The sequence below is a fragment of the Salvelinus fontinalis genome, chromosome 17, assembly GCF_029448725.1.
Source record: "Salvelinus fontinalis isolate EN_2023a chromosome 17, ASM2944872v1, whole genome shotgun sequence".
NCBI classification, from domain to species: domain Eukaryota; kingdom Metazoa; phylum Chordata; class Actinopteri; order Salmoniformes; family Salmonidae; genus Salvelinus; species Salvelinus fontinalis.
In genome coordinates this window covers 19,308,696-19,336,070 of record NC_074681.1, presented here as the reverse complement: position 1 = coordinate 19,336,070, position 27,375 = coordinate 19,308,696, and the positions used below count along the sequence as shown (strand labels likewise).

The following is a 27,375-nucleotide window of genomic DNA, read 5'->3' as shown; positions in this document are numbered from 1 at the left end:
GTATTTTTTATTCGGTAAACGGGAATTTAACTGCAAAATGTATTTGTATGTGCATTTCATCATCACAAACAGCTTTTTATCCGCAACAAGTACATTTTATGGAAACATGGTGGGAAAATGCGCATTTAGTTTTTGATGCAGATGTTAGAATATTTGCATGAAAATCTGTCACCAATTGGATGGAAATCTAGCTACTGTTACCTAGCTACCTAGCTACTGTTACCTAGCTACCTAGCTACTGTTACCTAGCTACCTAGCTACAGTTACCTAGCTACCTAGCTACTGTTACCTAGCTACCTAGCTACAGTTACCCAGCTACCTAGCTACAGTTACCTAGCTACCTAGCTACAGTTACCTAGCTACCTAGCAACTGTTACCTAGCTACTTAGCTAATGAGCTGTGTTGGGGGAAAATAAAGATAGAAGCCGTTGAGTAGCCGTCGAGAAGACTTTAAGAAGCTAGTAGCCACTGACAACAGTTTACATGCTATAAATAATGCATTATATTATAACATATAACACAGACATAGCCTTATAACTAATCCTACGTGTAACCCCATTCACTGAGCATTATACACAGGCTGTAAATGGCGTAATAAGCAGCGCTGCACTACATGGTGCCTCATATGATATGCTCACACAAAGACACTTCTCCATCGGTATTCACAGGGAAGTGTTAGACATGTTTCTTTAATGGGACATTAGCATAGATAGCCCTGGGAGAAGAAGTGTGTCAGCCACTCACTGGTAAAGCCATCCACACACACACACACACACACACACACACACACACACACACACACACACACACACACACACACACACACACACACACACACACACACACACACACACACACACACACACACACACACACACACACACACACACACACACACACCTTACCAGACTCGACACAGCATTGCTGTTTCAAACATGTGTAGAATAAATTCCATCTCCGGCATGAGCTCTGTCTCCTGCTGTCTTGTCATTCTTATAATCCAAATTTGCGCTGACTAATCAACAGTGTCAAGTTACTTTTCAGTGTGTTCTCAGAAAATCTGAAGTCGCCATGCAAAAGGTAGTTAGAGAGCTGCACATGGTACACCAGGGTAAGACAACAACATCACTGCTCGCATCTGAGGAGGAGTGGGTAACGGTACTCCTCTTCATCTGAGGAGGAGTGGGTAACGGTACTCCTCTTCATCTGAGGAGGAGTGGGTAATATCGGACCAAGGTGCAGCGTGGTAAGTGTCCAGAAATATCAGACAGAAATATCTTAATTACATATGTATTCAGACCATTTGCTATGAGACTCGAAATTCAGGTCAGGTGCATCCTGTTTCCATGGATCATTATTGAGATGTTTCTACAACTTGATAATCACAGTCAAAGGTGCTTCAACAAAGTACTGAGTAAAGGGTCTGACTTCTTATGTAAATGTGATATTTCAGTTTTTTATGTTTAATAAATTAGAAAACATTGCAAAGCAAAACATCGCAAAGCAAAAAACAGTTTGGAGTGGAGTGCTCCAAAGATGGTTGTCCTTCTGGTTGTCCTTCTGGATTGCTCAGTTTGGCCGAGCGGCCACTTCTAGGAAGTCTTGGTGGTTCCAAACTTCTTCAATTTAAGAATGATGGTGGCTACTGTGTTCTTGGGGACCTCCACTGCTGTTTTAGTACCCTTCCCCAAATCTGTGCCTCGACACAATCATGTCTCGGAACTCCACGGACAATTCCTTCCACCTCATGGTTTAGTTTTTGCTGTGACATGCACTGTCAACTGTGGGACCTTACATAGACAGGTGTGTGCCTTTCCAAATCATGTCCAATCAATTGAAATTACCACATGTGAACACCAATGAAGTTGTAGAAACATCCAGTACCTGTCAAAAGTTTGGACACACCTACTCATTCAAGGTTTTTCTTTCTTTTTATTAGATTTTTTTACATTGTAGAATAATAGTGAAGACATCAAAACTATGAAATTACACTTATGGAATCATGTAGTAACCACATTTGAGATTCTTCAAAGTATCCACCCTTTGCCTTGATGACAGCGTTGCACACTCTTGACATTCTCTCAACAAGCTTCATGAGGAATGCTTTTCCAACAGTCTTGAAGGAGTTCCCACATATGCTGATCACTTGTTGACTGCTTTTTCTTCACTCTGCAATCCAACTCATCCCAAACCATCTCAATTGGGTTTAGGTTGGGTGATTGTGGAAGTCAGGTCATCTGATGTAGCACTCCATCACTCTCCTTCTTGGTCAAATAGCCCTTACACAGCCTGGATATCTTTTGGGTCATTGTCCTGTTGAAAGACAAAAGTCCCACTAAGCTCAAACCAGATGGGATGGAGTATCGCTGCAGAATGCTGTGGTAGCCATGCTGTTTAAGTGTGCCTTGAATTCTAAATAGAATTCCATATGTGTTATTTCATAGTTTTGATGTTTTCACTATTATTATACAATGTAGAAAATAGTAAAAAATTAAGAAAAACCCTGGAATGGGTAGGTGTGACCAAACTTTTGACTCGTACAGTATATATATAATTTTTCTCGATTTATTTTTAGATATAGGCCTATTGTAAATGTGTATTATTGTTGCGTTGGCATCTTTACTCCAAAAATAAATAAACGTACAAACATAACTTTAAGCTACATATTATTTTGACAGCGGTTATTATTTTGACAGTGGTAATGAACCGTCCATTGATCAGCACAGGAATTGATCAAATAGGACCATGCTTGAAAAACAAGTGTTTCTGAGCTTAATTCAATATTACACAGGTAAGCTAACAGTTACATGAATCAGAAATGCAGACAGGCTCTATCTATCTGAGCTACTGTGTCAAACCCACCACCATCTGGTGTTATGTTGGGCACCTACTTACCAAAAGAGGATGTTATTATCATTTGTTTTTTCAGTTACATGTTTTGCTAAAATAAAGGTTTAAGGAAATGTTAAGGAAAACCTTGGTAGAGCATGGGTGAAGTAGGTATTGTGGTGCTCATGTGAATTTCTTACATTTTTTGGCTTCTGACCAATGCCTATTCTCACTTAAAACATTGTTTTTTGTTTTGAATATACTGACACTACCAGTGTGTTTGAGTGGGGTTTGTCAGAGGTTATCTAGTTCTTTCAGAACAGGAATAGTACACGCAGGAATCCTTGACAGGCAGTGACTGGCTTTACATGACACAGATGTGGATTAAGCTTCAGCTTTACATTTCTCCACAGTAAAGGTGACATGATCAGTCTTCCATTATACCACCGAGCCCTGGGGAACATATACAACTCAGGCATAGCCTGTTTCATACATGTGAGACCGTGACTGTTTGCACATATAAGTGTGTAGTGTGTAGTGTGGGTTGACATGCATGTGTGTGTGCGTGAAAGAAAAATAAGACTTCAGGTGAGAAATCAGAAATATTAGCCTATTTATTACAGCAACATGAAGGACTTTAGAATGCGTACACTCTGAACAAGCGCATATAAATCTGCCATGATGAAACATGATGTGACCATGGTCAGGAAGGAAGAGAGACCAGGGAGAGAGAGAACAATCTCACAAGTAATCCGTTTGGGAACATTTATGAAACCGGCCTAGCTTGGGGTAGAAGTATCTCCCAGCACAGATCTAGGATCAGCTTACTATTCCCATATCCTAACTTTAACTGTTAGAGGGGAAACAACAAACTGACATGGGAACAGTGTCTAGGGACAACTCCAAGTGAAAGGGTTCAGAGCCTGGCTGAGAATCAGGGGTTAGGGGTTATGGGTCAAAGTTTATGACCTCTGGTTGGGGACTGACGGGCAAGCTTACCAAAGGAGGACAATGTCAAAATGTGTAAAGTACCAAAGTTATGAGTATTGACAGACTGGTAAACCTTCATCAGCCAACCACATATTTTTGCTGTTCTAAATCTGAACGTAAGGAGGAAAAATGCTGCTGTCCTTTGTTGAACATTTTAATCGAATTGATGACAACACAAAAGGATGCTGGCAATTCAATCCAGTTACGGTATTGAAATACATCATCATCTGATAGTACATCATTATCTGAGACCCCTCCGAGAAAGAAAAAGGTTAATTTAGTTGTTTGATTTTCTCATCTACATCATGTTGTGTGTTTGTGTCTATGTGGGAGACATTGGAACCACTTGAAATAGCTTCTGGATATAAAGGTTCTCTACTGTAAATTCCCCACCTAGCTTACCCAGGTAAACCAACAAGTATAATTATTCAACCAAAACAGAACAATTTATTCTCTAATGTACTTTTCATTACAGTATCCAATAAACAGGTGGTAGACCTGCCCCTACCCCAATTCAACGTCTATTCCACATTGGTTCAACGTCATTCCGTTAAAATGACGTGGAAACAATGTGGATTCAACCAGTGTGTGCCCAGGGGGACAGCAGCAGTATAGAGTTTAGGAATCATAACAGAGGTTCTAAAAGCTGGGGTGTTTTCAGTTCTAAAAGCAGATATTGTCTGTGACGTCACCTCGGGGAAACAGATGAATACTGTATACAGACGTACTCATAACTCCGCCTCTATAGGGAGTAGGAGGGGTGGGGAACAGAAAAGCAAGGTAGCACAGTAAATAAGGCATCTAAAAGTTCATCATCCTACGGTCGTCCGCCCGAGGGAAAACTGCAGTCACTGTCACCTGTCAATCAGAGGCCGAACCTTAATACTCATGCTACGCAATGTACATTCCATAGATCAGGTCAACGAATCACACGTTGCCTCATCTCCTATGATCCTCCTTCAGAATAAAAGTATATAATCACCATCATTATCAACGTAACCATCATCATCACCATTATTGTGACGAACATTTTAGACTTTCAAATCAACACTGTACATATTTTACACTATGGTACATTGGTATTTACTGTATGTTGTTGTGTTTGTAGTCCAGTCAGGTAGCAGAATAACACTGTTATCATGAACAGATACATACAGGGGTACAGTGCACAATGATGACAATTTTCAAACTAAACCGCTAACCAGGTTTTCAAGGATAACGCCACTCTTCCCTCCCCAAAGCAAGGGGGATGTTGGTTTTGATATGCAGTAAATGTTATTCTTTTGAATACAAAACACTGATGTTTTTGACTTATCCAGGAAATTAGGTTAGCAGGCCTTGAGTTATAGATTTGGAAGCAGTTGCTATCACTGAACAGTCCCAACCCATATTAATCACTGAACAGAGATGGTTAGCACAAACTGTGACTGAACCCATATTAATCACTGAACAGAGATGATTAGTAAAACTATGATTGAACCCATATTAATCACTGAACAGAGATGGTTAGCACAAACTGTGACTGAACCCATATTAGTCACTGAACAGAGGTGGTTAGCACAAACTGTGACTGAACCCATATTAGTCACTGAACAGAGGTGGTTAGCACATAATGTGACTGAACCCATATTAGTCACTGAACAGAGGTGGTTAGCACAAACTGTGACTGAACCCATATTAGTCACTGAACAGAGGTGGTTAGCACATAATGTGACTGAACCCATATTAGTCACTGAACAGAGGTGGTTAGCACAAACTGTGACTGAACCCATATTAATCACTGAACAGAGATGATTAGTAAAACTATGATTGAACCCATATTAATCACTGAACAGAGATGGTTAGCACAAACTGTGACTGAACCCATATTAGTCACTGAACAGAGGTGGTTAGCACAAACTGTGACTGAACCCATATTAATCACTGAACAGAGATGGTTAGCACAAACTGTGACTGAACCCATATTAGTCGCTGAACAGAGGTGGTTAGCACAAACTGTGACTGAACCCATATTAATCACTGAACAGAGGTGGTTAGCACAAACTGTGACTGAACCCATATTAATCAGGGGTGAAATGAGGCAAAAACCACCACTCACCTCACTCAAGTCAAGTCTACCTCACAACCAATCCTGCTTGTCTGACATGGCCCAACATTTCAGAGCAATACTAACTATACATGGCACAACATCTGAGAAACAGATATACATTGCAAACAGTGTCAACTTCACAGATGATCTACTTTGCTCTTCTTCTGTCACAAACCTTTACAGTAAGCTTCTCCAACTGAGGAGGCCAACTCTTCAGAAAATGCAGAAAATGCACTAACACTGTATTGAACTGCAGGTTTCTGACTAACTGCAACCTATAGGTAGCTGCTGTAGGCCATACTAAATGAAATCTGGCAGGGCATCTCATTCAAGTGAACTGTGTGAGTCTGGAAGTCGTGGCGATGGAAGACCTACATGTATCTATCCCTGGCCAAACGCAACGGAAGTCTTCTGAGACCATGAATAGACATCCCCATCTCATATTTCCACATCTTTCTATTTCTCCTATCTCCCCCACACATCATGATTGGTCCAATAGCATTGTGGGGAGGGGCTTAGAGAAAGAAGAGGGGCCTGACAACACATGCACCAGGAAGGAACAGCCCACCTGCGTTGCCTGGCGATAACAACTTTACTTTCTAGACTGGCGGACTGACACACACCTCTTGTAAACGCTTATCTATACATATACAATATTGGTCATGTAAACTATGTGGAAAATAAACAAAGCAAATTAAAAAAAGAAAAAAGAAACAACCATAAAAACAACTGTACACAAAACTTCACAGACAATGATGAGAATTATAATCAAATTGTATTTTTTGTTATTTTTTAGTTTTGTTATTGTTGTTGTTGATATGGACTAAGATGTCTTGGTTGTAGCCTGGTATCTTAGGTTGCTGGGTTGCTAGGCCTCTGAAGGCGTGGACGGAAGCTGGAAGTGCCTACGCTATCAAAACATCCAGGACCGGTGGAATGGTGAAACTACAAAGAGGAAATAAAGGAGCTAAGCGTAAATTACGGCTCCATCTCAGTGTCTTTGCTTGGGGAAACCCAACCCAGAATGTCCATGTCAGCTCAATCTGAGTGTGTCTCAATGGGGAAACTCAGAGAAGAGCATCCATTTTGGCATTCCCTCCCAGTGTGTCTCTATAGGGAAACTGTTATACTTGGACGTGGGTCCCCTGGGACTGAAGGATCTGGACACTGGAGATGATCTTCTTCTGGTGACCCGCCAAGGTCACATCCATCTTAACGAGCTCACTAGAGGAGAGGACAGAGGAAGAAGGGAGTTTACAAAATGACAAAATTGACAACAGACTCCTCTTTTCTCTAGCTCTGCCTACTCCTACTCTCTTTTCTCCAACCCTAGCCCCCAGGCCAGCTCTGCCCATGTATCTCACCTGATGCTGATGTAGAGGACAGAGTCCAGGGTGACGTATCCAGCGCTGGTGAAGTTCCCCTTGTACTGTCCCATCTTGATGGCATCCAGCCACTCCTCCATCGTACTCACACTGAACTCTGGAGTGGTCGGGTCTTCCCTGCTGGGCAAACAGGAGAGAATATACACATTCTTTAAATAAGACAGTCCAGATACAGTACTAGTTCGAATAGTTTATTATGGATCTGACAGTGTGTGCTTGAAGACTGGATCTACAGTGGTTCTGATTGTGTGTGTGGTTTTGGCCCCACTCACCATAATGAGCTGTTGGCCAGCTCTCGGAGACTGGCTGGATCTCTGATCAGCTTATCCAGGGTGGTGACGATCTGGCCAAACTTAGGCCGTTCGCTGCGGCCCTTCTCCCAACAGTCCAACATCAGCTGGTGGAGGACCACAGGACAGTCCATTGGGGCCGGAAGACGGTAACCCTCATCTATCGCTTTGATCACCTAGTGGGGAAGAAATAAAAAATAGAGGAGGATTAGATGGTCCTTAGTCAATCACAGTAATCATCTACCGAGTATGGGAGAGAAAGCCAACTGAGTCCACCGAGCTTCTACGCCAAACCAGCCCACGATTGACAAGAACAGCCATCAAGAGTAAATCATTGATGAATCATTACCATATCAGCTATACACCGACACTGTGCTTTATTATAATGAAACTACTCACATCCTGGTTGGACATCTCCCAGTAGGGTCTCTCTCCATATGAGACCACCTCCCACATGACGATGCCGTAGCTCCACACATCACTGGCTGACGTGAACTTCCTGTAGGCAATAGCCTCTGGAGACGTCCATCGGATGGGGATCTTCCCTCCCTGGAAGGGTTAATAAGATGATCATAAAGGGTTAATAACACATTTAGAAAGGGTTAATAAAACATTGCTGAATGGCTGATACAATATATTTTTTAAACAACTAGAATTCATGAATTTCTACTTTGACAAATGATTGAATTGAGTTGAAAGAGAGAGTGAACAATGCACGTTGTGGAGGCGTAGGTAGGAAAGCTCAAATAACTGCATGGAAACACACAAGAGATATACGGTTCTACCTCATACTTTTTATTGATTAAAACCCTCAACCACAGAGCATCTCTTTCTATTCACACACCAACAGAGAGAACGCAGTAGTGCTTTGACTTCCTTCCTCCATCTCTCCCTTTTCACTCATCTTTCACAAGCCTTTTTTACTTTGTTATTCACAGGGAAAATAAAGAGAAAAGAAGAGTATATGAAGAGTTTATTTCCAAAGCTATATCCGACAATTTTTCACATTTGTGTTTTTTCATGAGAAATGATTGCTTATGGGTACCTTCATGTATGTGTAAAATATTAGTGTTCTCAGATTTTTTATTAATACATTTTAGCTGTGTATTAAAACGTTTTTGTTGTTGCTGAATGCATATATATATATACATTGTAGCAGGAATGTAATGTTCATATTCTGTACATTTGACTATGATATGTGGTTGTCTCAACAAGCTATTTTAAGATTAATACATTAACTGTAAGTCACTCTGGATAAGAGTATCTACAGTACCAGTCAAAAGTTTGGACAAACCTACTCATTCAAGGGTTTTTCTTTATTTTTTACTATTTTCTACATTGTAGAATAACAGTGAAGACATCAACACTATGAAATAACACTTGGAATCACATATCAATCAAAAAAGTGTTAAACAAATCAAAATACATTTAATATTTTATATTCTTCAAAGTAGCCACCCTTTGCATTGATGACAGCTTTGCACACCTTAAAATTCTCTCAACCAGCTTCATGAGTAATGCTTTTCCATCTAATGCTTTTCCATCTACGTAACATTGCAAAAATCAGAAACTTTCCGTCCAAAAATGATGCAGAAAAATGTATCCATGCTTTTGTTACTTCTAGGTTAGACTACTACAATGCTCTACTTTCTGGCTACCCGGATAAAGCACTAAAGAAACTCCGGTTAGTGCAAAATACGGCTGCTAGAATCCTGACTAGAACCTAAAAATTTGATCATATTACTCCAGTGCTAGCCTCCCTACACTGGCTTCCTGTTAAGGCAAGGGCTGATTTCAAGGTTTTACTGCTAACCTACAAAGCATTACATGTACTTGCTCCTACCTATCGTTCCGACTTGGTCTTTCTGTACATACCTACACGTACGCTACGGTCACAAGACGCAGGCCTCCTAATTGTCCCTAGAATTTCTAAGCAAACAGCTGGAGGCAGGGCATTCTCCTATAGAGCTCAATTTTTATGGCATGGTCTGCCTACCCATGTGAGAGACGCAGACTCGGTCTCAACCTTTAAGTCTTTACTGAAGACTCATCTCTTCAGTAGGTCATATGATTGAGTGTAGTCTGGCCCAAGAGTGTGAAGGTGAACGGAAAGGCTCTGGAGCAACGAACCGCCCTTGCTGTCTCTGCCTGGCCGGTTCCCCTCCACTGGGATTCTCTGCCTCACACCCTATTACAGGGGCTGAGTCACTGGCTTACTGGTGCTCTTTCATGCCGTCCCTAGGAGGGGTGCGTCACTTGAGTGGGTTGAGTCACTGACGTGATCTTCCTGTCTGGGTTGGCTCTCCCCCTTGGGTTGTGCCGTATGGGAGATCTTTGTGGGCTATACTCAGCCTTGTCTCAGGATGGTAAGTTGGTAGTTGAAGATATCCCTCTAGTGGTGTGGGGAATGTGCTTTGGAAAAGTGGGTGGGGTTATATCTTGCCTGTTTGGCCCTGTCCGGGGGTATCATCGGATGGCGCCACAGTGTCTCCTGACCCCTCCTGTCTCAGCCTCCAGTATTTATGCTGCAGTAGTTTATGTGTCGGGGGGCTAGGGTCAGTCTGTTATATCTGGAGTACCTCTCCTGTCTTATCCGGTGTCCTGTGTGAATTTAAGTATGCTCTCACTAATTCTCTCTTTCTCTCCTTATTTCTTTCTCTTTCTCGGAGGACCTGAGCCCTAGGACCATGCCTCAGGACTGCCTGGCATGATGACTCCTTGCTGTCCCCAGTCCACCTGGCCGTGCTGCTGCTCCAGTTTCAACTGTTCTGCCTGTGGCTATGGAACCCTGACCTGTTCACCGGACGTGCTACCTGTCCCAAACCTGCTGTTTCAACTCTCTAGAGACAGCAGGAGCGGTAGAGATACTCTTAATGATTGGCTATGAAAAGCCAACTGACATTTCTTCCTGAGGTGCTGACTTGCTGCACCCTCGACAACTACTGTGATTATTATTATTTGACCATGCTGGTCATTTATGAACATTTGAACATCTTGGCCATGTTCTGTTATAATCTCTACCCGGCACTGCCAGAAGAGGACTGGCAACCCCTCACAGACTGGTTCCTCTCTAGATTTCTTCCTACATTTTTCTAGGGAGTTTTTCCGAGCCACCGTGCTTCTACACCTGCATTGCTTGCTATTTGGGGTTTTAGGCTGGGTTTCTGTACAGCACTTTGAGATGTCAGCTGATGTAAGAAGGGCTATATAAATACATTTGATTTGATTTTCCAACAGTCTTGAAGGAGTTCCCACATATGTTGAGCACTTGTTGGCTGCTTTTCCTTCACTCTGCGGTCCAACTCATCCCAAACCATCTCAATTGGGTTGAGGTCAGGTGATTGTGGAGGCCAGGTCATCTGATATAGCACTCCATCACTCTTCTTCTTGTTCAAATAGCACTTACACAGCCTGGAGGTGTGTTTTGCGTCATTGTCCTGTTGAAAATCAAATTATAGTCCCACTAAGCGCAAACAAGATGGGATGGCATATCGCTACAGAATGCTGCGGTAACCATGCTGATTAAGTGTGCCTTGAATTCTAAATAAATCACAGGCAGTGTCACCAGCAAAGCACTCCCTCCCTACCCCCTCCCTATGGGAACTACACATGAGGAGATTATCCGTTCACCTACTCTGCGTCTCACTAAGACACGGCGGTTGGAACCAAAAATCTAAAATTTGGACTCGTCAGACCAAAGGACAGATTTCCACTAGTCTAATGTCCATTTCTCGTGTTTCTTGGCCCAAGCAAGTCTCTTCTTATTATTTGCGTCCTATAGTAGTGATTTATTTGCAGCAATTCAACCATGAAGGCCTGATTCACTCAGTCGCCTTTAACAGTTGATGTTGAGATGGGTCTGTTACTTGAACTCTGTGAAGCATTTATTTGGGCTGCAATCCGAGGTGCAGTTAACTCAAATGGACTTATCTTCTGCACCAAAGGTAACTCTGGGTCTTCCTTTCCTATGGCGGTCCTCATGAGAGCCAGTTTCATCATAGCGCTTGCAACTGCACTTGAAGAAACTTTCAAAGTTCTTGAAATTTTCCGGATTGACTGACCTTCATGTCTTAAAGTAATGATGGACTGTCGTTTATCTTTGCTTATTTGAGCTGTTCTTGCCATAATATAGACTTTGGTATTTTACCAAACAGGGCTATCTTCCGTGTGCCACCCCTATCTTGTCACATCACAACTGATTGGCTCAAAGGCATTAAGAAGGAAAGAAATTCCACAAATTAACTTTTAACAAGGCACACCCATTAATTGAAATACATTCCATGTGACCAGTTTATGAAGCTGGTTGAGAGAATGCCAAGAGTGTTGAAAGCTGTCATCAAGGCAAAGGTTGGCAACTTTGACGAATCTCAAATATAAAATATATTTTGATTTGTTGAACACTTTTTTGGTTACTACATGATTGCATATGTGTTATTCCATAGTTTTGATGTCTTCACTATTATTCTACAATGTAGAAAACAGTAAAAATAAAAAAAATCCTTGAATGATGTCAAAACTGTTGACTGGTACTGTCTAACGTTTAGCAAAAATACGTAACTACTTGTCTCTCTAAAATTAAACCATCAAGTGATGAAACCATCACGTAACTACTTGTCTGTCATTGAACAACCTCATGCCATGAATAGATAGTGTAAAAACAAACCAATCTCTGTTTAATAAATAAAAGCTAATTTGCCAAAATTTCTGAAGATTTTAAGAAACTCTTCATATGGAATAGTTTCAGCAGAAAGCAGGCTTTTAAAAGGCATGGGGACTGTTTATAAGAAGCACAAAGGAAACAGCATTAGGATGCCTGTTTGGCTCCCTATGCAGATCACACCAGTATTTTAACATTCTACTACTGCACTCCTACCCCTACACGGATCACACCAGTGTTTTAACATTCTACTACTGCACTCCTACCCCTACACGGATCACACCAGTATTTTAACATTCTACTACTGCACTCCTATTGTCCCAGCTCTCTAGTCAAAGTCAAATGAAAGAGACAAAGTGAGCAGTCTCCATCTACAGTACATCTCTCCCTCTCTCATCTCTTCTCTTCTTCATCTCGCTCCACTTTTACTCTCTCTCTTGCTTTCTCTCTAACTCTATCCCTCACTAACCCCCCCCCTCTCTCTAATTTTCTCTCATCGCTCTCTCTTTCAATTCAATAAATTCAAAGCGGTTTTATTGGTATTGGAAACTTGCCAAAGCAATTAAAATAAACAACGAACAAAAGTGAGAAGACTCAAAACATCATCAACAAAAAAACTATAAAAAATGTAAAGTAAACATTGCACTACTAAAAGTTTGAAAATAATAAAGACATTTCAAGGGTTATATTATAAACTATATTGTCAGCTTATGTTTTAGCAAGGTGCAAATAGTTGAAGTACAAATAGTAGGTTAAGATAAATAAACACATAAATATTGGTGGTATTTACAATGTTGTTTGTGCCGCACTGGTTCACCTTTTCTCATAGCAACGGGTCAAACAGTGCATTTGGAAAGTATTCAGACCCCTTGACTTTTTACACATTTTATTACGTTACAGCTTTATTCTAAAATTGATTAAATCGTTTTTTCCCCTCATCAATCTACACACAACACAAAAACAGAATTTTAGACACTTTTGCACATTTATAATAAAAAAAAAACTGAAATATGATATCAACATTCAGTATTCAGACCCTTTACTCATTACTTTGTTGAAGCTATTTTGGCAGTGATTACAGCCTAAAGTCTTCTTGAGAATGATGCTACAAGCTTGGCACACCTGTATTTGGGAATTTTATCCCATTCCCCTCTACAGATCCTCTTAAGCTCTGTCAAGTTGGATGAGGAGTGTCGTTGCACAGCTATTTCCAGGTCTCTCCAGAGATCTTAGATCGGGTTCAAGTCCTGGATGGGCCACTCAAAGACATTCAGATACTTGTCCCGAAGCCACTCCTGCGTTGTCTTGGCTGTATGCTTAGGGTCATGGTCCTGTTGGAAGGTGAACCTTCGTACAATTCTGAGGTCCTGAGCACTCTGGAGCAAGTTTTCTTTAAGGATCTCTCTGTACTTTGCTTTGTTCATCTTTCCCTCGATCCTGACTAGTCTCCCAGTCTCTGTCGCTGAAAAACATCTCCACAGCATGATGCTGCCACCACCATGCTTCAACGTAAGGATGGTGCCAGGTTTCATCCAGACGTGGCGCATGGCATTCAGGACAAGGAGTTCAAACTTGGTTTCATCAGACCAGAGAATCTTGTTTTTCATGGTCTGAGAGTCCATTAGGTGCCTTTTAGCAAAGTCCAAGTGGGTTGTCATGTGCCTTTTACTGAGGAGTGGCTTCCATCTGGCCATTCTACCATAAAGGCCTGATTGGTGGAGTGCTACAGAGATGGTTGCTCAGTTTGGCCGGGTGGCCAGCTCTAAGAAGAGTCTTGGTGAATCAAAACTTCTTCCATTTATGAATGATGGAGGTCACTGTGATCTTGGAGACCTTCAATGTTGCAGACATTTTTGGTACCCGTCCACAGATTTGTGCCTCAACACAATCCTGTCTCGGAGCTCTACGGACAATTCCTTCGACTTCATGGCTTGGTTTTTGCTCTGACCTGCACTGTCATCTGTAGGACCTTATATAGACAGGTGTGTGCCTTTCCTAATCATGTCCATGAATTGAATTTGCCACAGGTGGACTCCAATCAAGTTGTAGAAACATCTCAAGGATGATCAATGGAAACAGGATGCACCTGAGCTCAATTTAGCTTTTTCATTATGGGGTATTGCGTGAAGATTGATGAGGAAAAAATGTAATTTCATACATTTTAGAATAAGGCTGTAATGTAATAAAATGTGGAAAAAGTCAAGGGATTTGAATACTTTCCGAATGCACTGTACATCTTGGTGCTGTGATTTGACACTGCGGTATTTCACCTAACACATATGGGAGTTTATCAATGTTTGATTTGTTATCCAATTCTTTGTGGGTCTCTCTCTCTAACTCCTACCCTCTTATCTCTCTTATCTCTAACTCTATCCCTCCCTTCTCTCTCGCTCCATCTCTTCCTAATCTCGCTTCACTCTTACTCTCCTTCTCTCTCTCCTACTAAACCTCCCTCTCCTCTCTATGGCATGTAGGTGTGTGTGTGTGTGTGTGTGTGTGTGTGTGTGTGTGTGTGTGTGTGTGCGTGTGTGTGTGTGTGTGTGTGTGTGTGTGTGTGCGTGCGTGCGTGCGTGCGTGCGTGCGTGCGCGCGTGCGTGCGTGTGTGTGTGTGTGTGTGTGTGTGTGTGTGTGTGGCTGACACACTTCTTCTCCCAGGGCTATCTATGCTAATGTCCCATTAAAGAAACATGTCTAACACTTCCCTGTGAATACCGATGGAGAAGTGTCTTTGTGTGAGCATATCATATGCTTATCATATGCTTATTACGCCATTTACAGCCTGTGTATAATGCTCAGTGAATGGGGTTACACGTAGGATTAGTTATAAGGCTATGTCTGTGTTGTATGTTATAATATAATGCATTATTTATAGCATGTAAACTGTTGTCAGTGGCTACTAGCTTCTCAACATCTTCTCAACGGCTACTAGCTAGCTTCTATATTTCCCCATTACAGCACGGTGATGATGAAATGTCTTCATATTTGCTGCTGGCTTTTTTTAACCTTTTTAATTCCACAACCTTTTAATTCCACTCTCTCCTTGTTACTTTTTAATTCACATTTTCACATTTGGACCGGTTCCTCCACTCTCTTCTCGTTAGTTTTTAATTCCCATGTTCGTATTTGGACAGGATCATCCTCTCTTCTCTTCTTCAAGTCTTAGACGTCCTATAGGGCAGGAGTTTGGCAGCTCCAACAAGCTACTGTATTCCTCTCCACTAACCCTGAGCCAGATTCACATTAATCCCACCACTCATTATGTCTCGTTAAGCCTAATAACTCGTTAGAATAATTAGGGCTTGTTAGGCGCAACCTTGAAACCAGCAGGTCTTTTAGCACCTGGAGTGGAGAGTGCTGGGTAGTTAGGAAGATACATATGTCCAATTCCAACCTCTAACCCTTTGCCCGCTATGCTTTTTTGTAGATCTGAACAGATTATACCTATCCAGTCCTTTTATATCTTCTGGAAGTGCCAAGGGGGTAAAGGGGTTGATCTGGCATGGGGCATTAGAACGAGCTCTCTCTCTTCATCTCCAGGGGGTAAAGGAAGGGACAATGGACTAAATGGGTGAGAGGAGCGAGGGGTGAAGGGAAGAGAGAGAGAGGTAAGACAATCGTTGCGAAACCTGCAATAATCCCAGTAGGAAGACAAGGGGCACTGTTAAGCACAGATCAGATACAACAGCCGACATGAGACGAGACAAAACTAGGCAGTTTTAGAATGTTACGTTGTAGAACAGCTGACTGAGGACCGGGCATTCAGATCAAACAGTGTATTCCCTGACGAAGGCCTTGCAGCCAAAATGCGTCAGAGTATTTCAACTTTGTTTCCATTGAACATGCAATACAAATAAAGGCATTTTAATGAAGGGTCTTCCTTTCTTTTTGAAGACGAGATGCGCAGTTGAGATTAAGGACCCTGGGACTAAACACCTCCCTCTGCAACTGGATCCTGGACTTCCTGATGGCCCGCCCCCAGGTGGTAAGGGTAGGTAATAACACATCCATCACGCTGATCCTCAACACGGGGTCCCTCAGGCGTGCATGCTCAGTCCCCTCCTGTAATCCCTGTTCACTCATGACTGCATGGCCAGGCAAGACTCCAACACCATCATTACGTTTGCAGACGACACAACAGTGGTAGGCCTGATTACCGACAACAATGAGACAGCTTATAGGGAGGAGGTCAGAGACCTGGCTGTGTGGTGCCAGGATAACAACTTCTCCTTCAATGTGATCAAGACAAAAGAGATGATTTTGGACTACCTTCTCATCGACGGGGCTGCAGTGGAGCAGGTTAAGTGCTTCAGCTTCAAACTCCAGCCACCCTAGTCATAGACTGTTCTCTCTGAAACCGCACGGCAAGCACTACCTCAGCGCCATGTCTAGGTTAAAAAAGCTTCTTAACAACTTCTACCCCCAAGTCATTAGACTCCTGAAGAGCTAATCAAATGGCTACCCAGACTATTTGCATTGCCCTTTTTACGCTGCTGCTACTCTCTGTGTATTATCTATGCAGTCACTTTATCTCTACCTACATGTACATATTACCTCAATTACCTCAACTAACTGGTGCCCCCGCACTTTGACTCTGTACCGGTAGCCCCTGTATATAGTCTCCACATTGACTCTGTACCGGTACACCCTGTATATAGTCTCCATATTGACTCTGTACCGGTACCACCTGTATATAGTCTCCACATTGACTCTGTACTGGTACCACCTGTATATAGCCTCCACATTGACTCTGTACCAGTACCACCTGTATATATAGCCTCCACATTGACTCTGTACCAGTACCACCTGTATATAATATAGTCTCCACATTGACTCTGTACCAGTACCACCTGTATATAGGTTCCACATTGACTCTGTACCGGTACCACCTGTATATAGCCTCCACATTGACTCTGTACCGGTACCCCCTGTATATAGTCTCCACATTGCCTCTGTACCGGTACCACCTGTATATAGCCTCCACATTGACTCTGTACCGGTACCACCTGTATATAGCCTCCACATTGACTCTGTACCGGTACCACATGTATATAGTCTCCACATTGACTCTGTACTGGTACCACGTGTATATAGCCTCCACATTGACTCTGTACCGGTACCACCTGTATATAATACAGTCTCCACATTGACTCTGTACTGGTACCACCTGTATATAGCCTCCACATTGACTCTGTACTGGTACCACCTGTATATAGCCTCCACATTGACTCTGTACCGGTACCACCTGTATATAGCCTCCACATTGACTCTGTACCGGTACCCCCTGTATATAGTCTCCACATTGACTCTGTACCGGTACCACCTGTATATAGTCTCCACATTGACTCTGTACCGGTACCACCTGTATATAGCCTCCACATTGACTCTGTACCGGTACCCCCTGTATATAGCCTCCACATTGACTCTGTACTGGTACCACCTGTATATAATATAGTCTCCACATTGACTCTGTACCGGTACCACCTGTATATAATATAGTCTCCACATTGACTCTGTACTGGTACCACCTTTATATACCCTCCACATTGACTCTGTACTGCTACCACCTGTATATAATATAGTCTCCACATTGACTCTGTACTGGTACCACCTATATATAATATAGTGTCCACATTGACTCTGTGCTGGTACCACCTGTATATAGTCTCCACATTGACTCTGTACTGGTACCACCTGTATATAGTCTCCACATTGACTCTGTACCTGTACCACCTGTATATAATATAGTCTCCACATTGACTCTGTACTGGTACCACCTGTATATAATATAGTCTCCACATTGACTCTGTACCGGTACCACCTGTATATAATATAGTCTCCACATTAACTCTGTACTGGTACCACCTGTATATAGCCTCCACATTGACTCTGTACTGGTACCACCTGTATATAATATAGTCTCCACATTGACTCTGTACCGGTACCACCTGTATATAATATAGTCTCCACATTGACTCTGTACTGGTACCACCTGTATATTATATAGTCTCCACATTGACTCTGTACTGGTACCACCTGTATATAATATAGTCTCCACATTGACTCTGTACCGGTACCACCTGTATATAGCCTCCACATTGACTCTGTACCGGTTCCCCCTGTATATAGCCTCCACATTGACTCTGTACTGGTACCACCTGTATATAATATAGTCTCCACATTGACTCTGTACCGGTACCACCTGTATATAATATAGTCTCCACATTGACTCTGTACTGGTACCACCTTTATATAGCCTCCACATTGACTCTGTACTGCTACCACCTGTATATAATATAGTCTCCACATTGACTCTGGACCGGTACCATCTGTATATAATATAGTCTCCACATTGACTCTGTACTGGTACCACCTGTATATAATATAGTCTCCACATTGACTCTGTACCGGTACCACCTGTATATAATATAGTCTCCACATTGACTCTGTACCGGTACCACCTGTATATAGTCTCCACATTGACTCTGTACCGGTACCACCTGTATATAGCCTCCACATTGACTCTGTACCGGTACCCCCTGTATATAGCCTCCACATTGACTCTGTACTGGTACCACCTGTATATAATATAGTCTCCACATTGACTCTGTACTGGTACCACCTGTATATAATATAGTCTCCACATTGACTCTGTACCGGTACCACCTGTATATAATATAGTCTCCACATTGACTCTGTACTGGTACCACCTTTATATAGCCTCCACATTGACTCTGTACTGCTACCACCTGTATATAATATAGTCTCCACATTGACTCTGTACTGGTACCACCTGTATATAATATAGTGTCCACATTGACTCTGTGCTGGTACCACCTGTATATAGTCTCCACATTGACTCTGTACTGGTACCACCTGTATATAGTCTCCACATTGACTCTGTACCTGTACCACCTGTATATAATATAGTCTCCACATTGACTCTGTACTGGTACCACCTGTATATAATATAGTCTCCACATTGACTCTGTACCGGTACCACCTGTATATAATATAGTCTCCACATTGACTCTGTACTGGTACCACCTGTATATAGCCTCCACATTGACTCTGTACTGGTACCACCTGTATATAATATAGTCTCCACATTGACTCTGTGCCGGTACCACCTGTATATAATATAGTCTCCACATTGACTCTGTACTGGTACCACCTGTATATTATATAGTCTCCACATTGACTCTGTACTGGTACCACCTGTATATAATATAGTCTCCACATTGACTCTGTACCGGTACCACCTGTATATAGCCTCCACATTGACTCTGTACCGGTTCCCCCTGTATATAGCCTCCACATTGACTCTGTACTGGTACCACCTGTAAATAATATAGTCTCCACATTGACTCTGTACCGGTACCACCTGTATATAATATAGTCTCCACATTGACTCTGTACTGGTACCACCTTTATATAGCCTCCACATTGACTCTGTACTGCTACCACCTGTATATAATATAGTCTCCACATTGACTCTGGACCGGTACCACCTGTATATAATATAGTCTCCACATTGACTCTGTACTGGTACCACCTGTATATAATATAGTCTCCACATTGACTCTGTACCGGTACCACCTGTATATAATATAGTCTCCACATTGACTCTGTACTGGTACCACCTTTATACAGCCTCCACATTGACTCTGTACTGCTACCACCTGTATATAATATAGTCTCCACATTGACTCTGTACCGGTACCACCTGTATATAATATAGTCTCCACATTGACTCTGTACTGGTACCACCTTTATATAGCCTCCACATTGACTCTGTACTGCTACCACCTGTATATAATATAGTCTCCACATTGACTCTGTACTGGTACCACCTGTATATAGTCTCCACATTGACTCTGTACTGGTACCACCTGTATATAGTCTCCACATTGACTCTGTACTGGTACCACCTGTATATAGTCTCCACATTGACTCTGTACTGGTACCACCTGTATATAGTCTCCACATTGACTCTGTTCTGGTACCACCTGTATATAGTCTCCACATTGACTCTGTTCTGGTACCACCTGTATATAGTCTAGTTACTGTTATTCTACTGCTGCTCTATTATTATTATTATTTTATTTTTTAAACCTGCATTGTTGATTAAGGCCTTGTAAGTAAGCATTTCACTGTAAGATGTTCTATTCGGAGCATTTGACAAATCAAATCTGATTTGACTATTTTCACAGTAATGGTGTCTCTTTACAATGAAGTGATGAAACTTTGAAACAAAGTTGCCACTTGTAGCAAGGTGTTGTAGCAAATAAGTATCATGAAATACATGCACCAGAAACAGGCATCACTTTGTGACTTGTCTGATAAATATCAGCAAGCTAGGCTAGCTAGCTGCAGCAAAAAATATTTCATATTCGCAAAACTGAGACGAGATTGAGTCTCGTCTCAATTTAGACTAACAGGGACTGACAGGCTGTTTCACGCGTGATTTGTCATTCTACCCCTCTCTCTCTTTCTCTCACAAAAAAAGAAGGAAATAAAGGGGACATTTGAAGGGAAGGGGTAGTGAGCCACTGGTCCCGTGTGGCTCAGTCGCTTGCAACGCCAGGGTTGTGGGTTCATTCCCCACAGGGGGACCAGGATGAATATGTATGAACTTTCCAATTTGTAAGTCGCTCTGGATAAGAGCGTCTGCTAAATGACTTAAATGTAAATGGGGAAAGTGGAAAGGAAAGAGATTTGAGAAGGAGAAAGGCTAGGGAGTGAGGAAAGGAGAGAGAGGTGAGAAGAAAGGCTAGGGAGTGAGGAAAGGAGAGACAGAGGTGAGAAGGAGAAAGGCTAGGGAGTGAGGAAAGGAGAGAGAGGTAAGAAGAAAGGCTAGGGAGTGAGGAAAGGAGAGACAGAGGTGAGAAAGGCTAGGGAGTGAGGAAAGGAGAGAGAGGTGAGGAGAAAGGCTAGGGAGTGAGGAAAAGAGAGAGGTGAGAAGGAGAAAGGCTAGGGAGTGAGGAAAGGAGAGAGAGGTGAGGAGAAAGGCTAGGGAGTGAGGAAAGGAGAGAGAGGTGAGGAGAAAGGCTAGGGAGTGAGGAAAGGAGAGAGAGGTGAGGAGAAAGGCTAGGGAGTGAGGAAAGGAGAGAGAGGTGAGAAGGAGAAAGGCTAGGGAGTGAGGAAATGGGGATGAGGTTTGAGGTGGATGAGAGAGGTAAGAGAGAAAATAACAACATACTGGGAGGACAGGGGCACTGATATGGACTAACACGCTCTCTCCTCCTCCTCACAAACATACAGTAGGCTACAACATTAATACAAATATTTACTGTCTAAGCAAATTCCAATTGCACCATCATGTATGAGCCTTTCAAAAACAAGGATTTCAATGCAATAATCCTTCACATAACACATTTTCGGTTCTCCTACCCGTGTGGTATAAGGGTGTGTGTCTGTCTTACCCGTGTGGTATAAGGGAGTGTGTCTGTCTTACCCGTGTGGTATAATGGTGTGTGTCTGTCTTACCCGTGTGGTATAATGGTGTGTGTCTGTCTTACCCGTGTGGTATAATGGTGTGTGTCTGTCTTACCCGTGTGGTATAATGGTGTGTGTCTATCTTACCCGTGTGGTATAATGGTGAGTGTCTGTCTTACCCATGTGGTATAAGTGTGTGTGTCTGTCTTACCTGGGTGGTGTATGCTGCCTCAGGGTCGTCCTCCAGTACTCGTGACAGGCCGAAGTCAGACACCTTACACACCAGGTTGCTGTTGACCAGGATGTTGCGGGCGGCCAGGTCTCGGTGAACGTAGCTCATGTCAGACAGGTACTTCATGCCCGACGCGATGCCACGCAGCATGCCCACCAGCTGGATCACTGTGAACTGACCGTCGTGTTTCTATTGGAAAGAGGGAGATGGAGATACAGAGAGAGAGAGAGAGGTGGGGGAGAAATGGAGAGAGAGAGAGAAAGAGATGTTAGCTGTTGTATGTTCTGTCGGTGTTGTCACTATCAGCCCAGCAACAATATACCCATGGGGAACAATACAGTTTATTGAATTGGCTTGATTTCCATTGAACACACATATGCACATTGTGTTACCACCACAGCAGTCCTGCTCTGTGAATAACACCCCCAGCCTGACTCTATCTCATAAATCCCTCTCCACAGTTCCTCTACTAATATACAGCAGGCTGTATCACTGAGAACAGATCACCACTGTTACCACTCTCATTACCGCAATACAGATACAGTTCTCTTTAAGTGGAGCCCATTCCCCTCCACGATAATCTGGCTAAATGATGATGAAAACTGACAGGGAAGAGAAAGAAGACTGCTCTCTTAAACACACACACACACACACACACACACACACACACACACACACACACACACACACACACACACACACACACACACACACACACACACACACACACACACACACACACACACACACACACACACACACACACACACACACACACACACACACACACGTTGGCGATGTTTGATCTGGGTAGTGAGCATAATGACTGTCATAAAAAGCCAATATAATTCTGACATCAGTTTTATGGGTAATAGGCTAAACACAGAGTTACACAGGTTTCATTAGACCCCAGATCAATGAAGAAGCACTGGTCACAAAAAAAATGCATCTCTCTCTCTCTCTCTCTCTCTCTCTCTCTCTCTCTCTCTCTCTCTCTCTCTCTCTCTCTCTCTCTCTCTCTCTCTCTCTCTCTCTCTCTCTCTCTCTCTATTTCACTTTCACCCCTCTCTCCCTCTCCCTCTGTCTCTCTCTCTCTCTCTCTCTCTTTCATTCTATTTCACTTTCACCCCTCTCTCCCTCTCTCTTACTTATTATCTCTCTCACCCCATTTCTTTCTCCTCCCTCTGTTTCCCTCCCTTCCACTCTCCAATCCCCACTCCCCCCTTCTCTCTCAAATCCCTTACTGGAAGTGCTATAAGGAGAGATTGTTAAAGGAGGAAGTCTGTGGGTTAGAGAGACAGAGCTATCAATCAGCATTTCACAAAACAAGACCTAATTAACTTACTGCACAGCTGCTGAAACACCGGGAGAGGAGATACACTACTAGCCCATAGTTTTACAACACCTACTCATCAAAGGGTTTTTTATTATATTTTTACTATTTTCTAAATCTAAAAACTATAAAATAACACATATGGAATCATGTAGTAACCAAAAAAGTGTTAAACAAATCAAAATATGGCCTCCCGGGTGGCGCAGTGGTCAGGTGCACGGTGTTTCCTCCGACACATTGGTGCGGCTGGCTTCCGGGTTGGATGCGCGCTGTGTTAAGAAGCAGTGCGGGTTGGCTGGGTTGTGCTTCGGAGGACGCATGGCTTTCGACCTTCGTCTCTCCCGAGCCCGTACGGGAGTTGTAGCGATGAGACAAGATAGTAATTACTAGCGATTGCATAACACGAAAATTGGGGAGAAAAGGGGGTACAATTTATTTAAAAAAATATATATATATATATATATTTTATATTTGAGATTCTTCAAAGTAGCCACCCTTAGCCTTAATGACAGCTTTGCAAACTCTTGGCATTCTCTCAACCAGCTCAACCGGCTGCTTTTCCTTCACTCTGCGGTCCGACTCATCACACACCATCTCAATTTGGTTGAGGTCTGGGGATTGCGGAGGCCAGGTCACCTGATGCAGCACTCCATCACTCTCCTTCTTGGTAAAATAGCCTTTACACAGCCTGGAGGTGTGTAAGACACGGCGGTTGGAACCAACATCTCCAATTTGGACTTCAGATCGAAGGACAAATTTCCACCGGTCTAATGTCCATTGCTCGTGTTTCTTGGCCCATACAAGTCTCTTCTTCTTATCGGTGTTATTTAGTAGTGGTTTCTTGGCAGCAATTTGACCATCAAGGCCTGTTTCACACAGTCTCCTCTGAACAGTTGATGTTGAGATGTATCTGTTACTTGAACTCTGTGAAGAATTTATTTGGGCTGCAATTTCTGAGGCTGGTAACTCTAATGAACTTATCCTCTGCAGCAGAGGTAACTTTGGGTCTTTCTTTCCTGTGGCGGTCCTCATGAAAGCCAGTTTCATCATAGCGCTTGATGGGTTTTGTGACTGCAATTGAAGAAACTTTCAAAGTTTTAGAAATGTTCCGTATTGACTGACCTTCATGTCTTAAAGTAATGATGGACTGTCGTTTCTCTTTGCTTATTTGAGCTGTTCTTGCCATAATATGGACTTGGTCTTTTACCAAATAGGGCTATCTTCTGTATACCCCCCACCTTGTCACAACACAAATTATTGGCTCAAAGGCATTAAGGAATGAAATTCCACAAATGTCCCTTTAAGAAGGCACACCTGTTATTTGAAATGCATTCCAGGTGACTACCTCATGAAGCTGGTTGAGAGAATGCCACGGGTGTGCAAAGCTGTCATCAAGTCAAAGAGTGGCTATTTGAAGAATCTTAAATATAAAATATATTTTGATTTTTTTTTCCACATTTCTGGTTACTACATGATTCCATATGTGTTATTTCATAGTTGTGAACTCTTCACTATTATTCTACAATGTTGAAAGTAGTAAAAATAAAGAAAAACCCTTTAATAAGTAGGTGTTCTAAAACTTTTGACCGGTAGTGTAGATGGATATTGCTCTGAGAATGAGAGAGAACTGGTGTGTGTGTGTGTGTCTGTGTGCGTGCATGCCTTTGCGTGTGTGTATTGTGTGTGTGTGGTAGAACAGGAGGTGACGTGGGTTGATATTGCTGTGAGATAAGGTAAGCTAGCTGTAACAGGATTACGGTCTAGTGGATGGATACAGGAGTGGGGAGGTGGACATAACACTCAGGGTCATCAGCTGTTTCAGCTATATATACCAAGGGTAACTCTAAACATTATTGATGCAATGTGTGTGGGTTTGTGAGTCAATCTGTCCTCCACAGAGGTTATTGTGAAATCATTCAGTAGGAGTGAGGCCAGTGGGGTTGAGTGGTGTTCTGTCAGAACTGAAAAGACTCTGAACTGAACGAGGAACTAGTAGTTTCTCTACAATCACTTTCTTTTACTTTCCATCTTCAATCTTTTCTTTTACTTTCCATCTTCAAACACTATGGAGCAGCACAAGCTTCACACTTAATATACAGGCAGAATGACTAAGTGTGTGTGTGTGTGTGTGTGTGTGTGTGTGTGTGTGTGTGTGTGTGTGTGTGTGTGTGTGTGTGTGTGTGTGTGTGTGTGTGTGTGTGTGTGTGTGTGTGTGTGTGTGTGTGTGTGTGTGTGTGTGTGTGTGTGTGTGCAGAACAAACTCAATAAAATCAATACAATGTATTTATATAGCACTTTTTAGATCAGCAGACGTCACAAAGTGCTTATTCAGAAACCCAGTCTAAAACCCCAACTAACCTTGAGGAAGGTATCCAGGGATCCATTCTCCATAAATTCTGTGATGATCATCACTGGCTTACCTGAGAAGAGAAAGAACAACACATTCACATGAATGCACAGAACACAATACATATATACTGGCTTATCTGAGGACACAGAACAATACAGAACACTATACATATATACTGGCTTATCTGAGGACACAGAACAATACAGAACACAATACATATATACTGGCTTATCTGAGGACACAGAACAATACAGAACACAATACATATATACTGGCTTATCTGAGGACACAGCACAATACAGAACACAATACATATATACTGGCTTATCTGAGGACACAGAACAATACAGAACACAATACATATATACTGGCTTATCTGAGGACACAGCACAATACAGAACACAATACATATATACTGGCTTATCTGAGGACACAGAACAATACAGAACACAATACATATATACTGGCTTATCTGAGGACACAGCACAATACAGAACACTATACATATATACTGGCTTATCTGAGGACACAGAACAATACAGAACACAATACATATATACTGGCTTATCTGAGGACACAGAACAATACAGAACACAATACATATATACTGGCTTATCAGTGGACACAGAACAGTACAGCACACAAAATATATATATTGGCTTATCTGAGTACACAGCACAATACAGAACAACTGTAACGCTCGGCTTCCCCCTCGTATGAGGAGGAGCAAGGATCGGACCAAAATGCAGCGTAGTGTGAATACATGTTGATTTATTTGAGAAAGACGAACACGAAGAACACTTGACAAAATACAAAATAACAAAACGACGTGAACAGACCTGAACTTGAGAACATAAAACATGAACGCACGAACAGGTAGGAACAAACGAACGAACGAAACGAAACAGTACCGTGTGGTGAAACAAACACAGACACAGCAACATGAAACAATCACCCACCCACAAACAGTGAGAACAGCCCACCTTAATATGGTTCTCAATCAGAGGAAACGTAAAACACCTGCCCCTGATTGAGAACCATATCAGGCTAGTTGACAACCCAACATAGAAACACATAACATAGAATGCCCACCCAGCTCACGTCCTGACCAACTAAATAAGGCTAAACAAAGGAAATAAGGTCAGGAACGTGACAACAACACAGAACATAATACATATATACTGGCTTATCTGAGGACACAGAACAACACAGAACAACACAGAACAGAACAACACTCCACATAGATGGGAAGAGAGGAAAGACAGGAGAAGTAAATAGTCACAGCGAGACCAATCTCATTTGGTCTTTCTCCCTCTCTCCCTCTCTCCCACCTATATCCCTCCCTCTCTCTCCCTCCTCTCTCCCTCTCTCTTCCACATCTCTCCCTCTCTCCCACCTATATCCCTCCCTCTCTCTCCCTCCTCTCTCCCCCTCTCTTCCACATCTCTCCCTCTCTCTTCCACATTTCTCCCTCTCTCCCACCTATATCCCTCCCTCTCTCTCCCTCCTCTCTCCCCCTCTCTTCCACATCTCTCCCTCTCTCTCTCTTTCTCTCTCTCTCTGGGGTACAGCATGGCATGTCGTCATCATTCACAGTGACAGCTTCTAATCAGGGACTTCCATAAACACCAGAAGATAATTACTATGGGCCAATCCACAAGTGTGTGTGTGTGTGTGTGTGTGTGTGTGTGTGTGTGTGTGTGTGTGTGTGTGTGTGTGTGTGTGTGTGTGTGTGCGTGTGTGTGTGTGTGTGTATGTGTGAGATCTCATGAATACTGATCAGCC

At 42.5% G+C, this 27,375-nt stretch overlaps 1 protein-coding gene across 2 annotated transcripts in view; it reads right to left on the bottom strand.

Annotated features, from left to right (window-relative positions):
- Positions 1-3,418: 3,418 nt before the first annotated feature.
- LOC129813911 (ephrin type-A receptor 3-like) overlaps positions 3,419-27,375 on the bottom strand; it is a 227,622-nt gene continuing 203,665 nt past the window's right edge. Inside the window, exons 14-19 of one of the 2 annotated variants that reach the window (XM_055866520.1) lie at positions 25,599-25,660; positions 21,887-22,096; positions 7,983-8,132; positions 7,566-7,759; positions 7,273-7,413; positions 3,419-7,132 (exon numbers count right to left, since the gene is read on the bottom strand). In XM_055866520.1, the coding sequence (XP_055722495.1) occupies positions 7,033-7,132; positions 7,273-7,413; positions 7,566-7,759; positions 7,983-8,132; positions 21,887-22,096; positions 25,599-25,660 (857 nt within the window). In that variant the 3' untranslated portion in view covers positions 3,419-7,032. The remainder of the gene's footprint in view (positions 7,133-7,272; positions 7,414-7,565; positions 7,760-7,982; positions 8,133-21,886; positions 22,097-25,598; positions 25,661-27,375) is intronic. The other variant, XM_055866521.1, reaches the window with a different exon arrangement.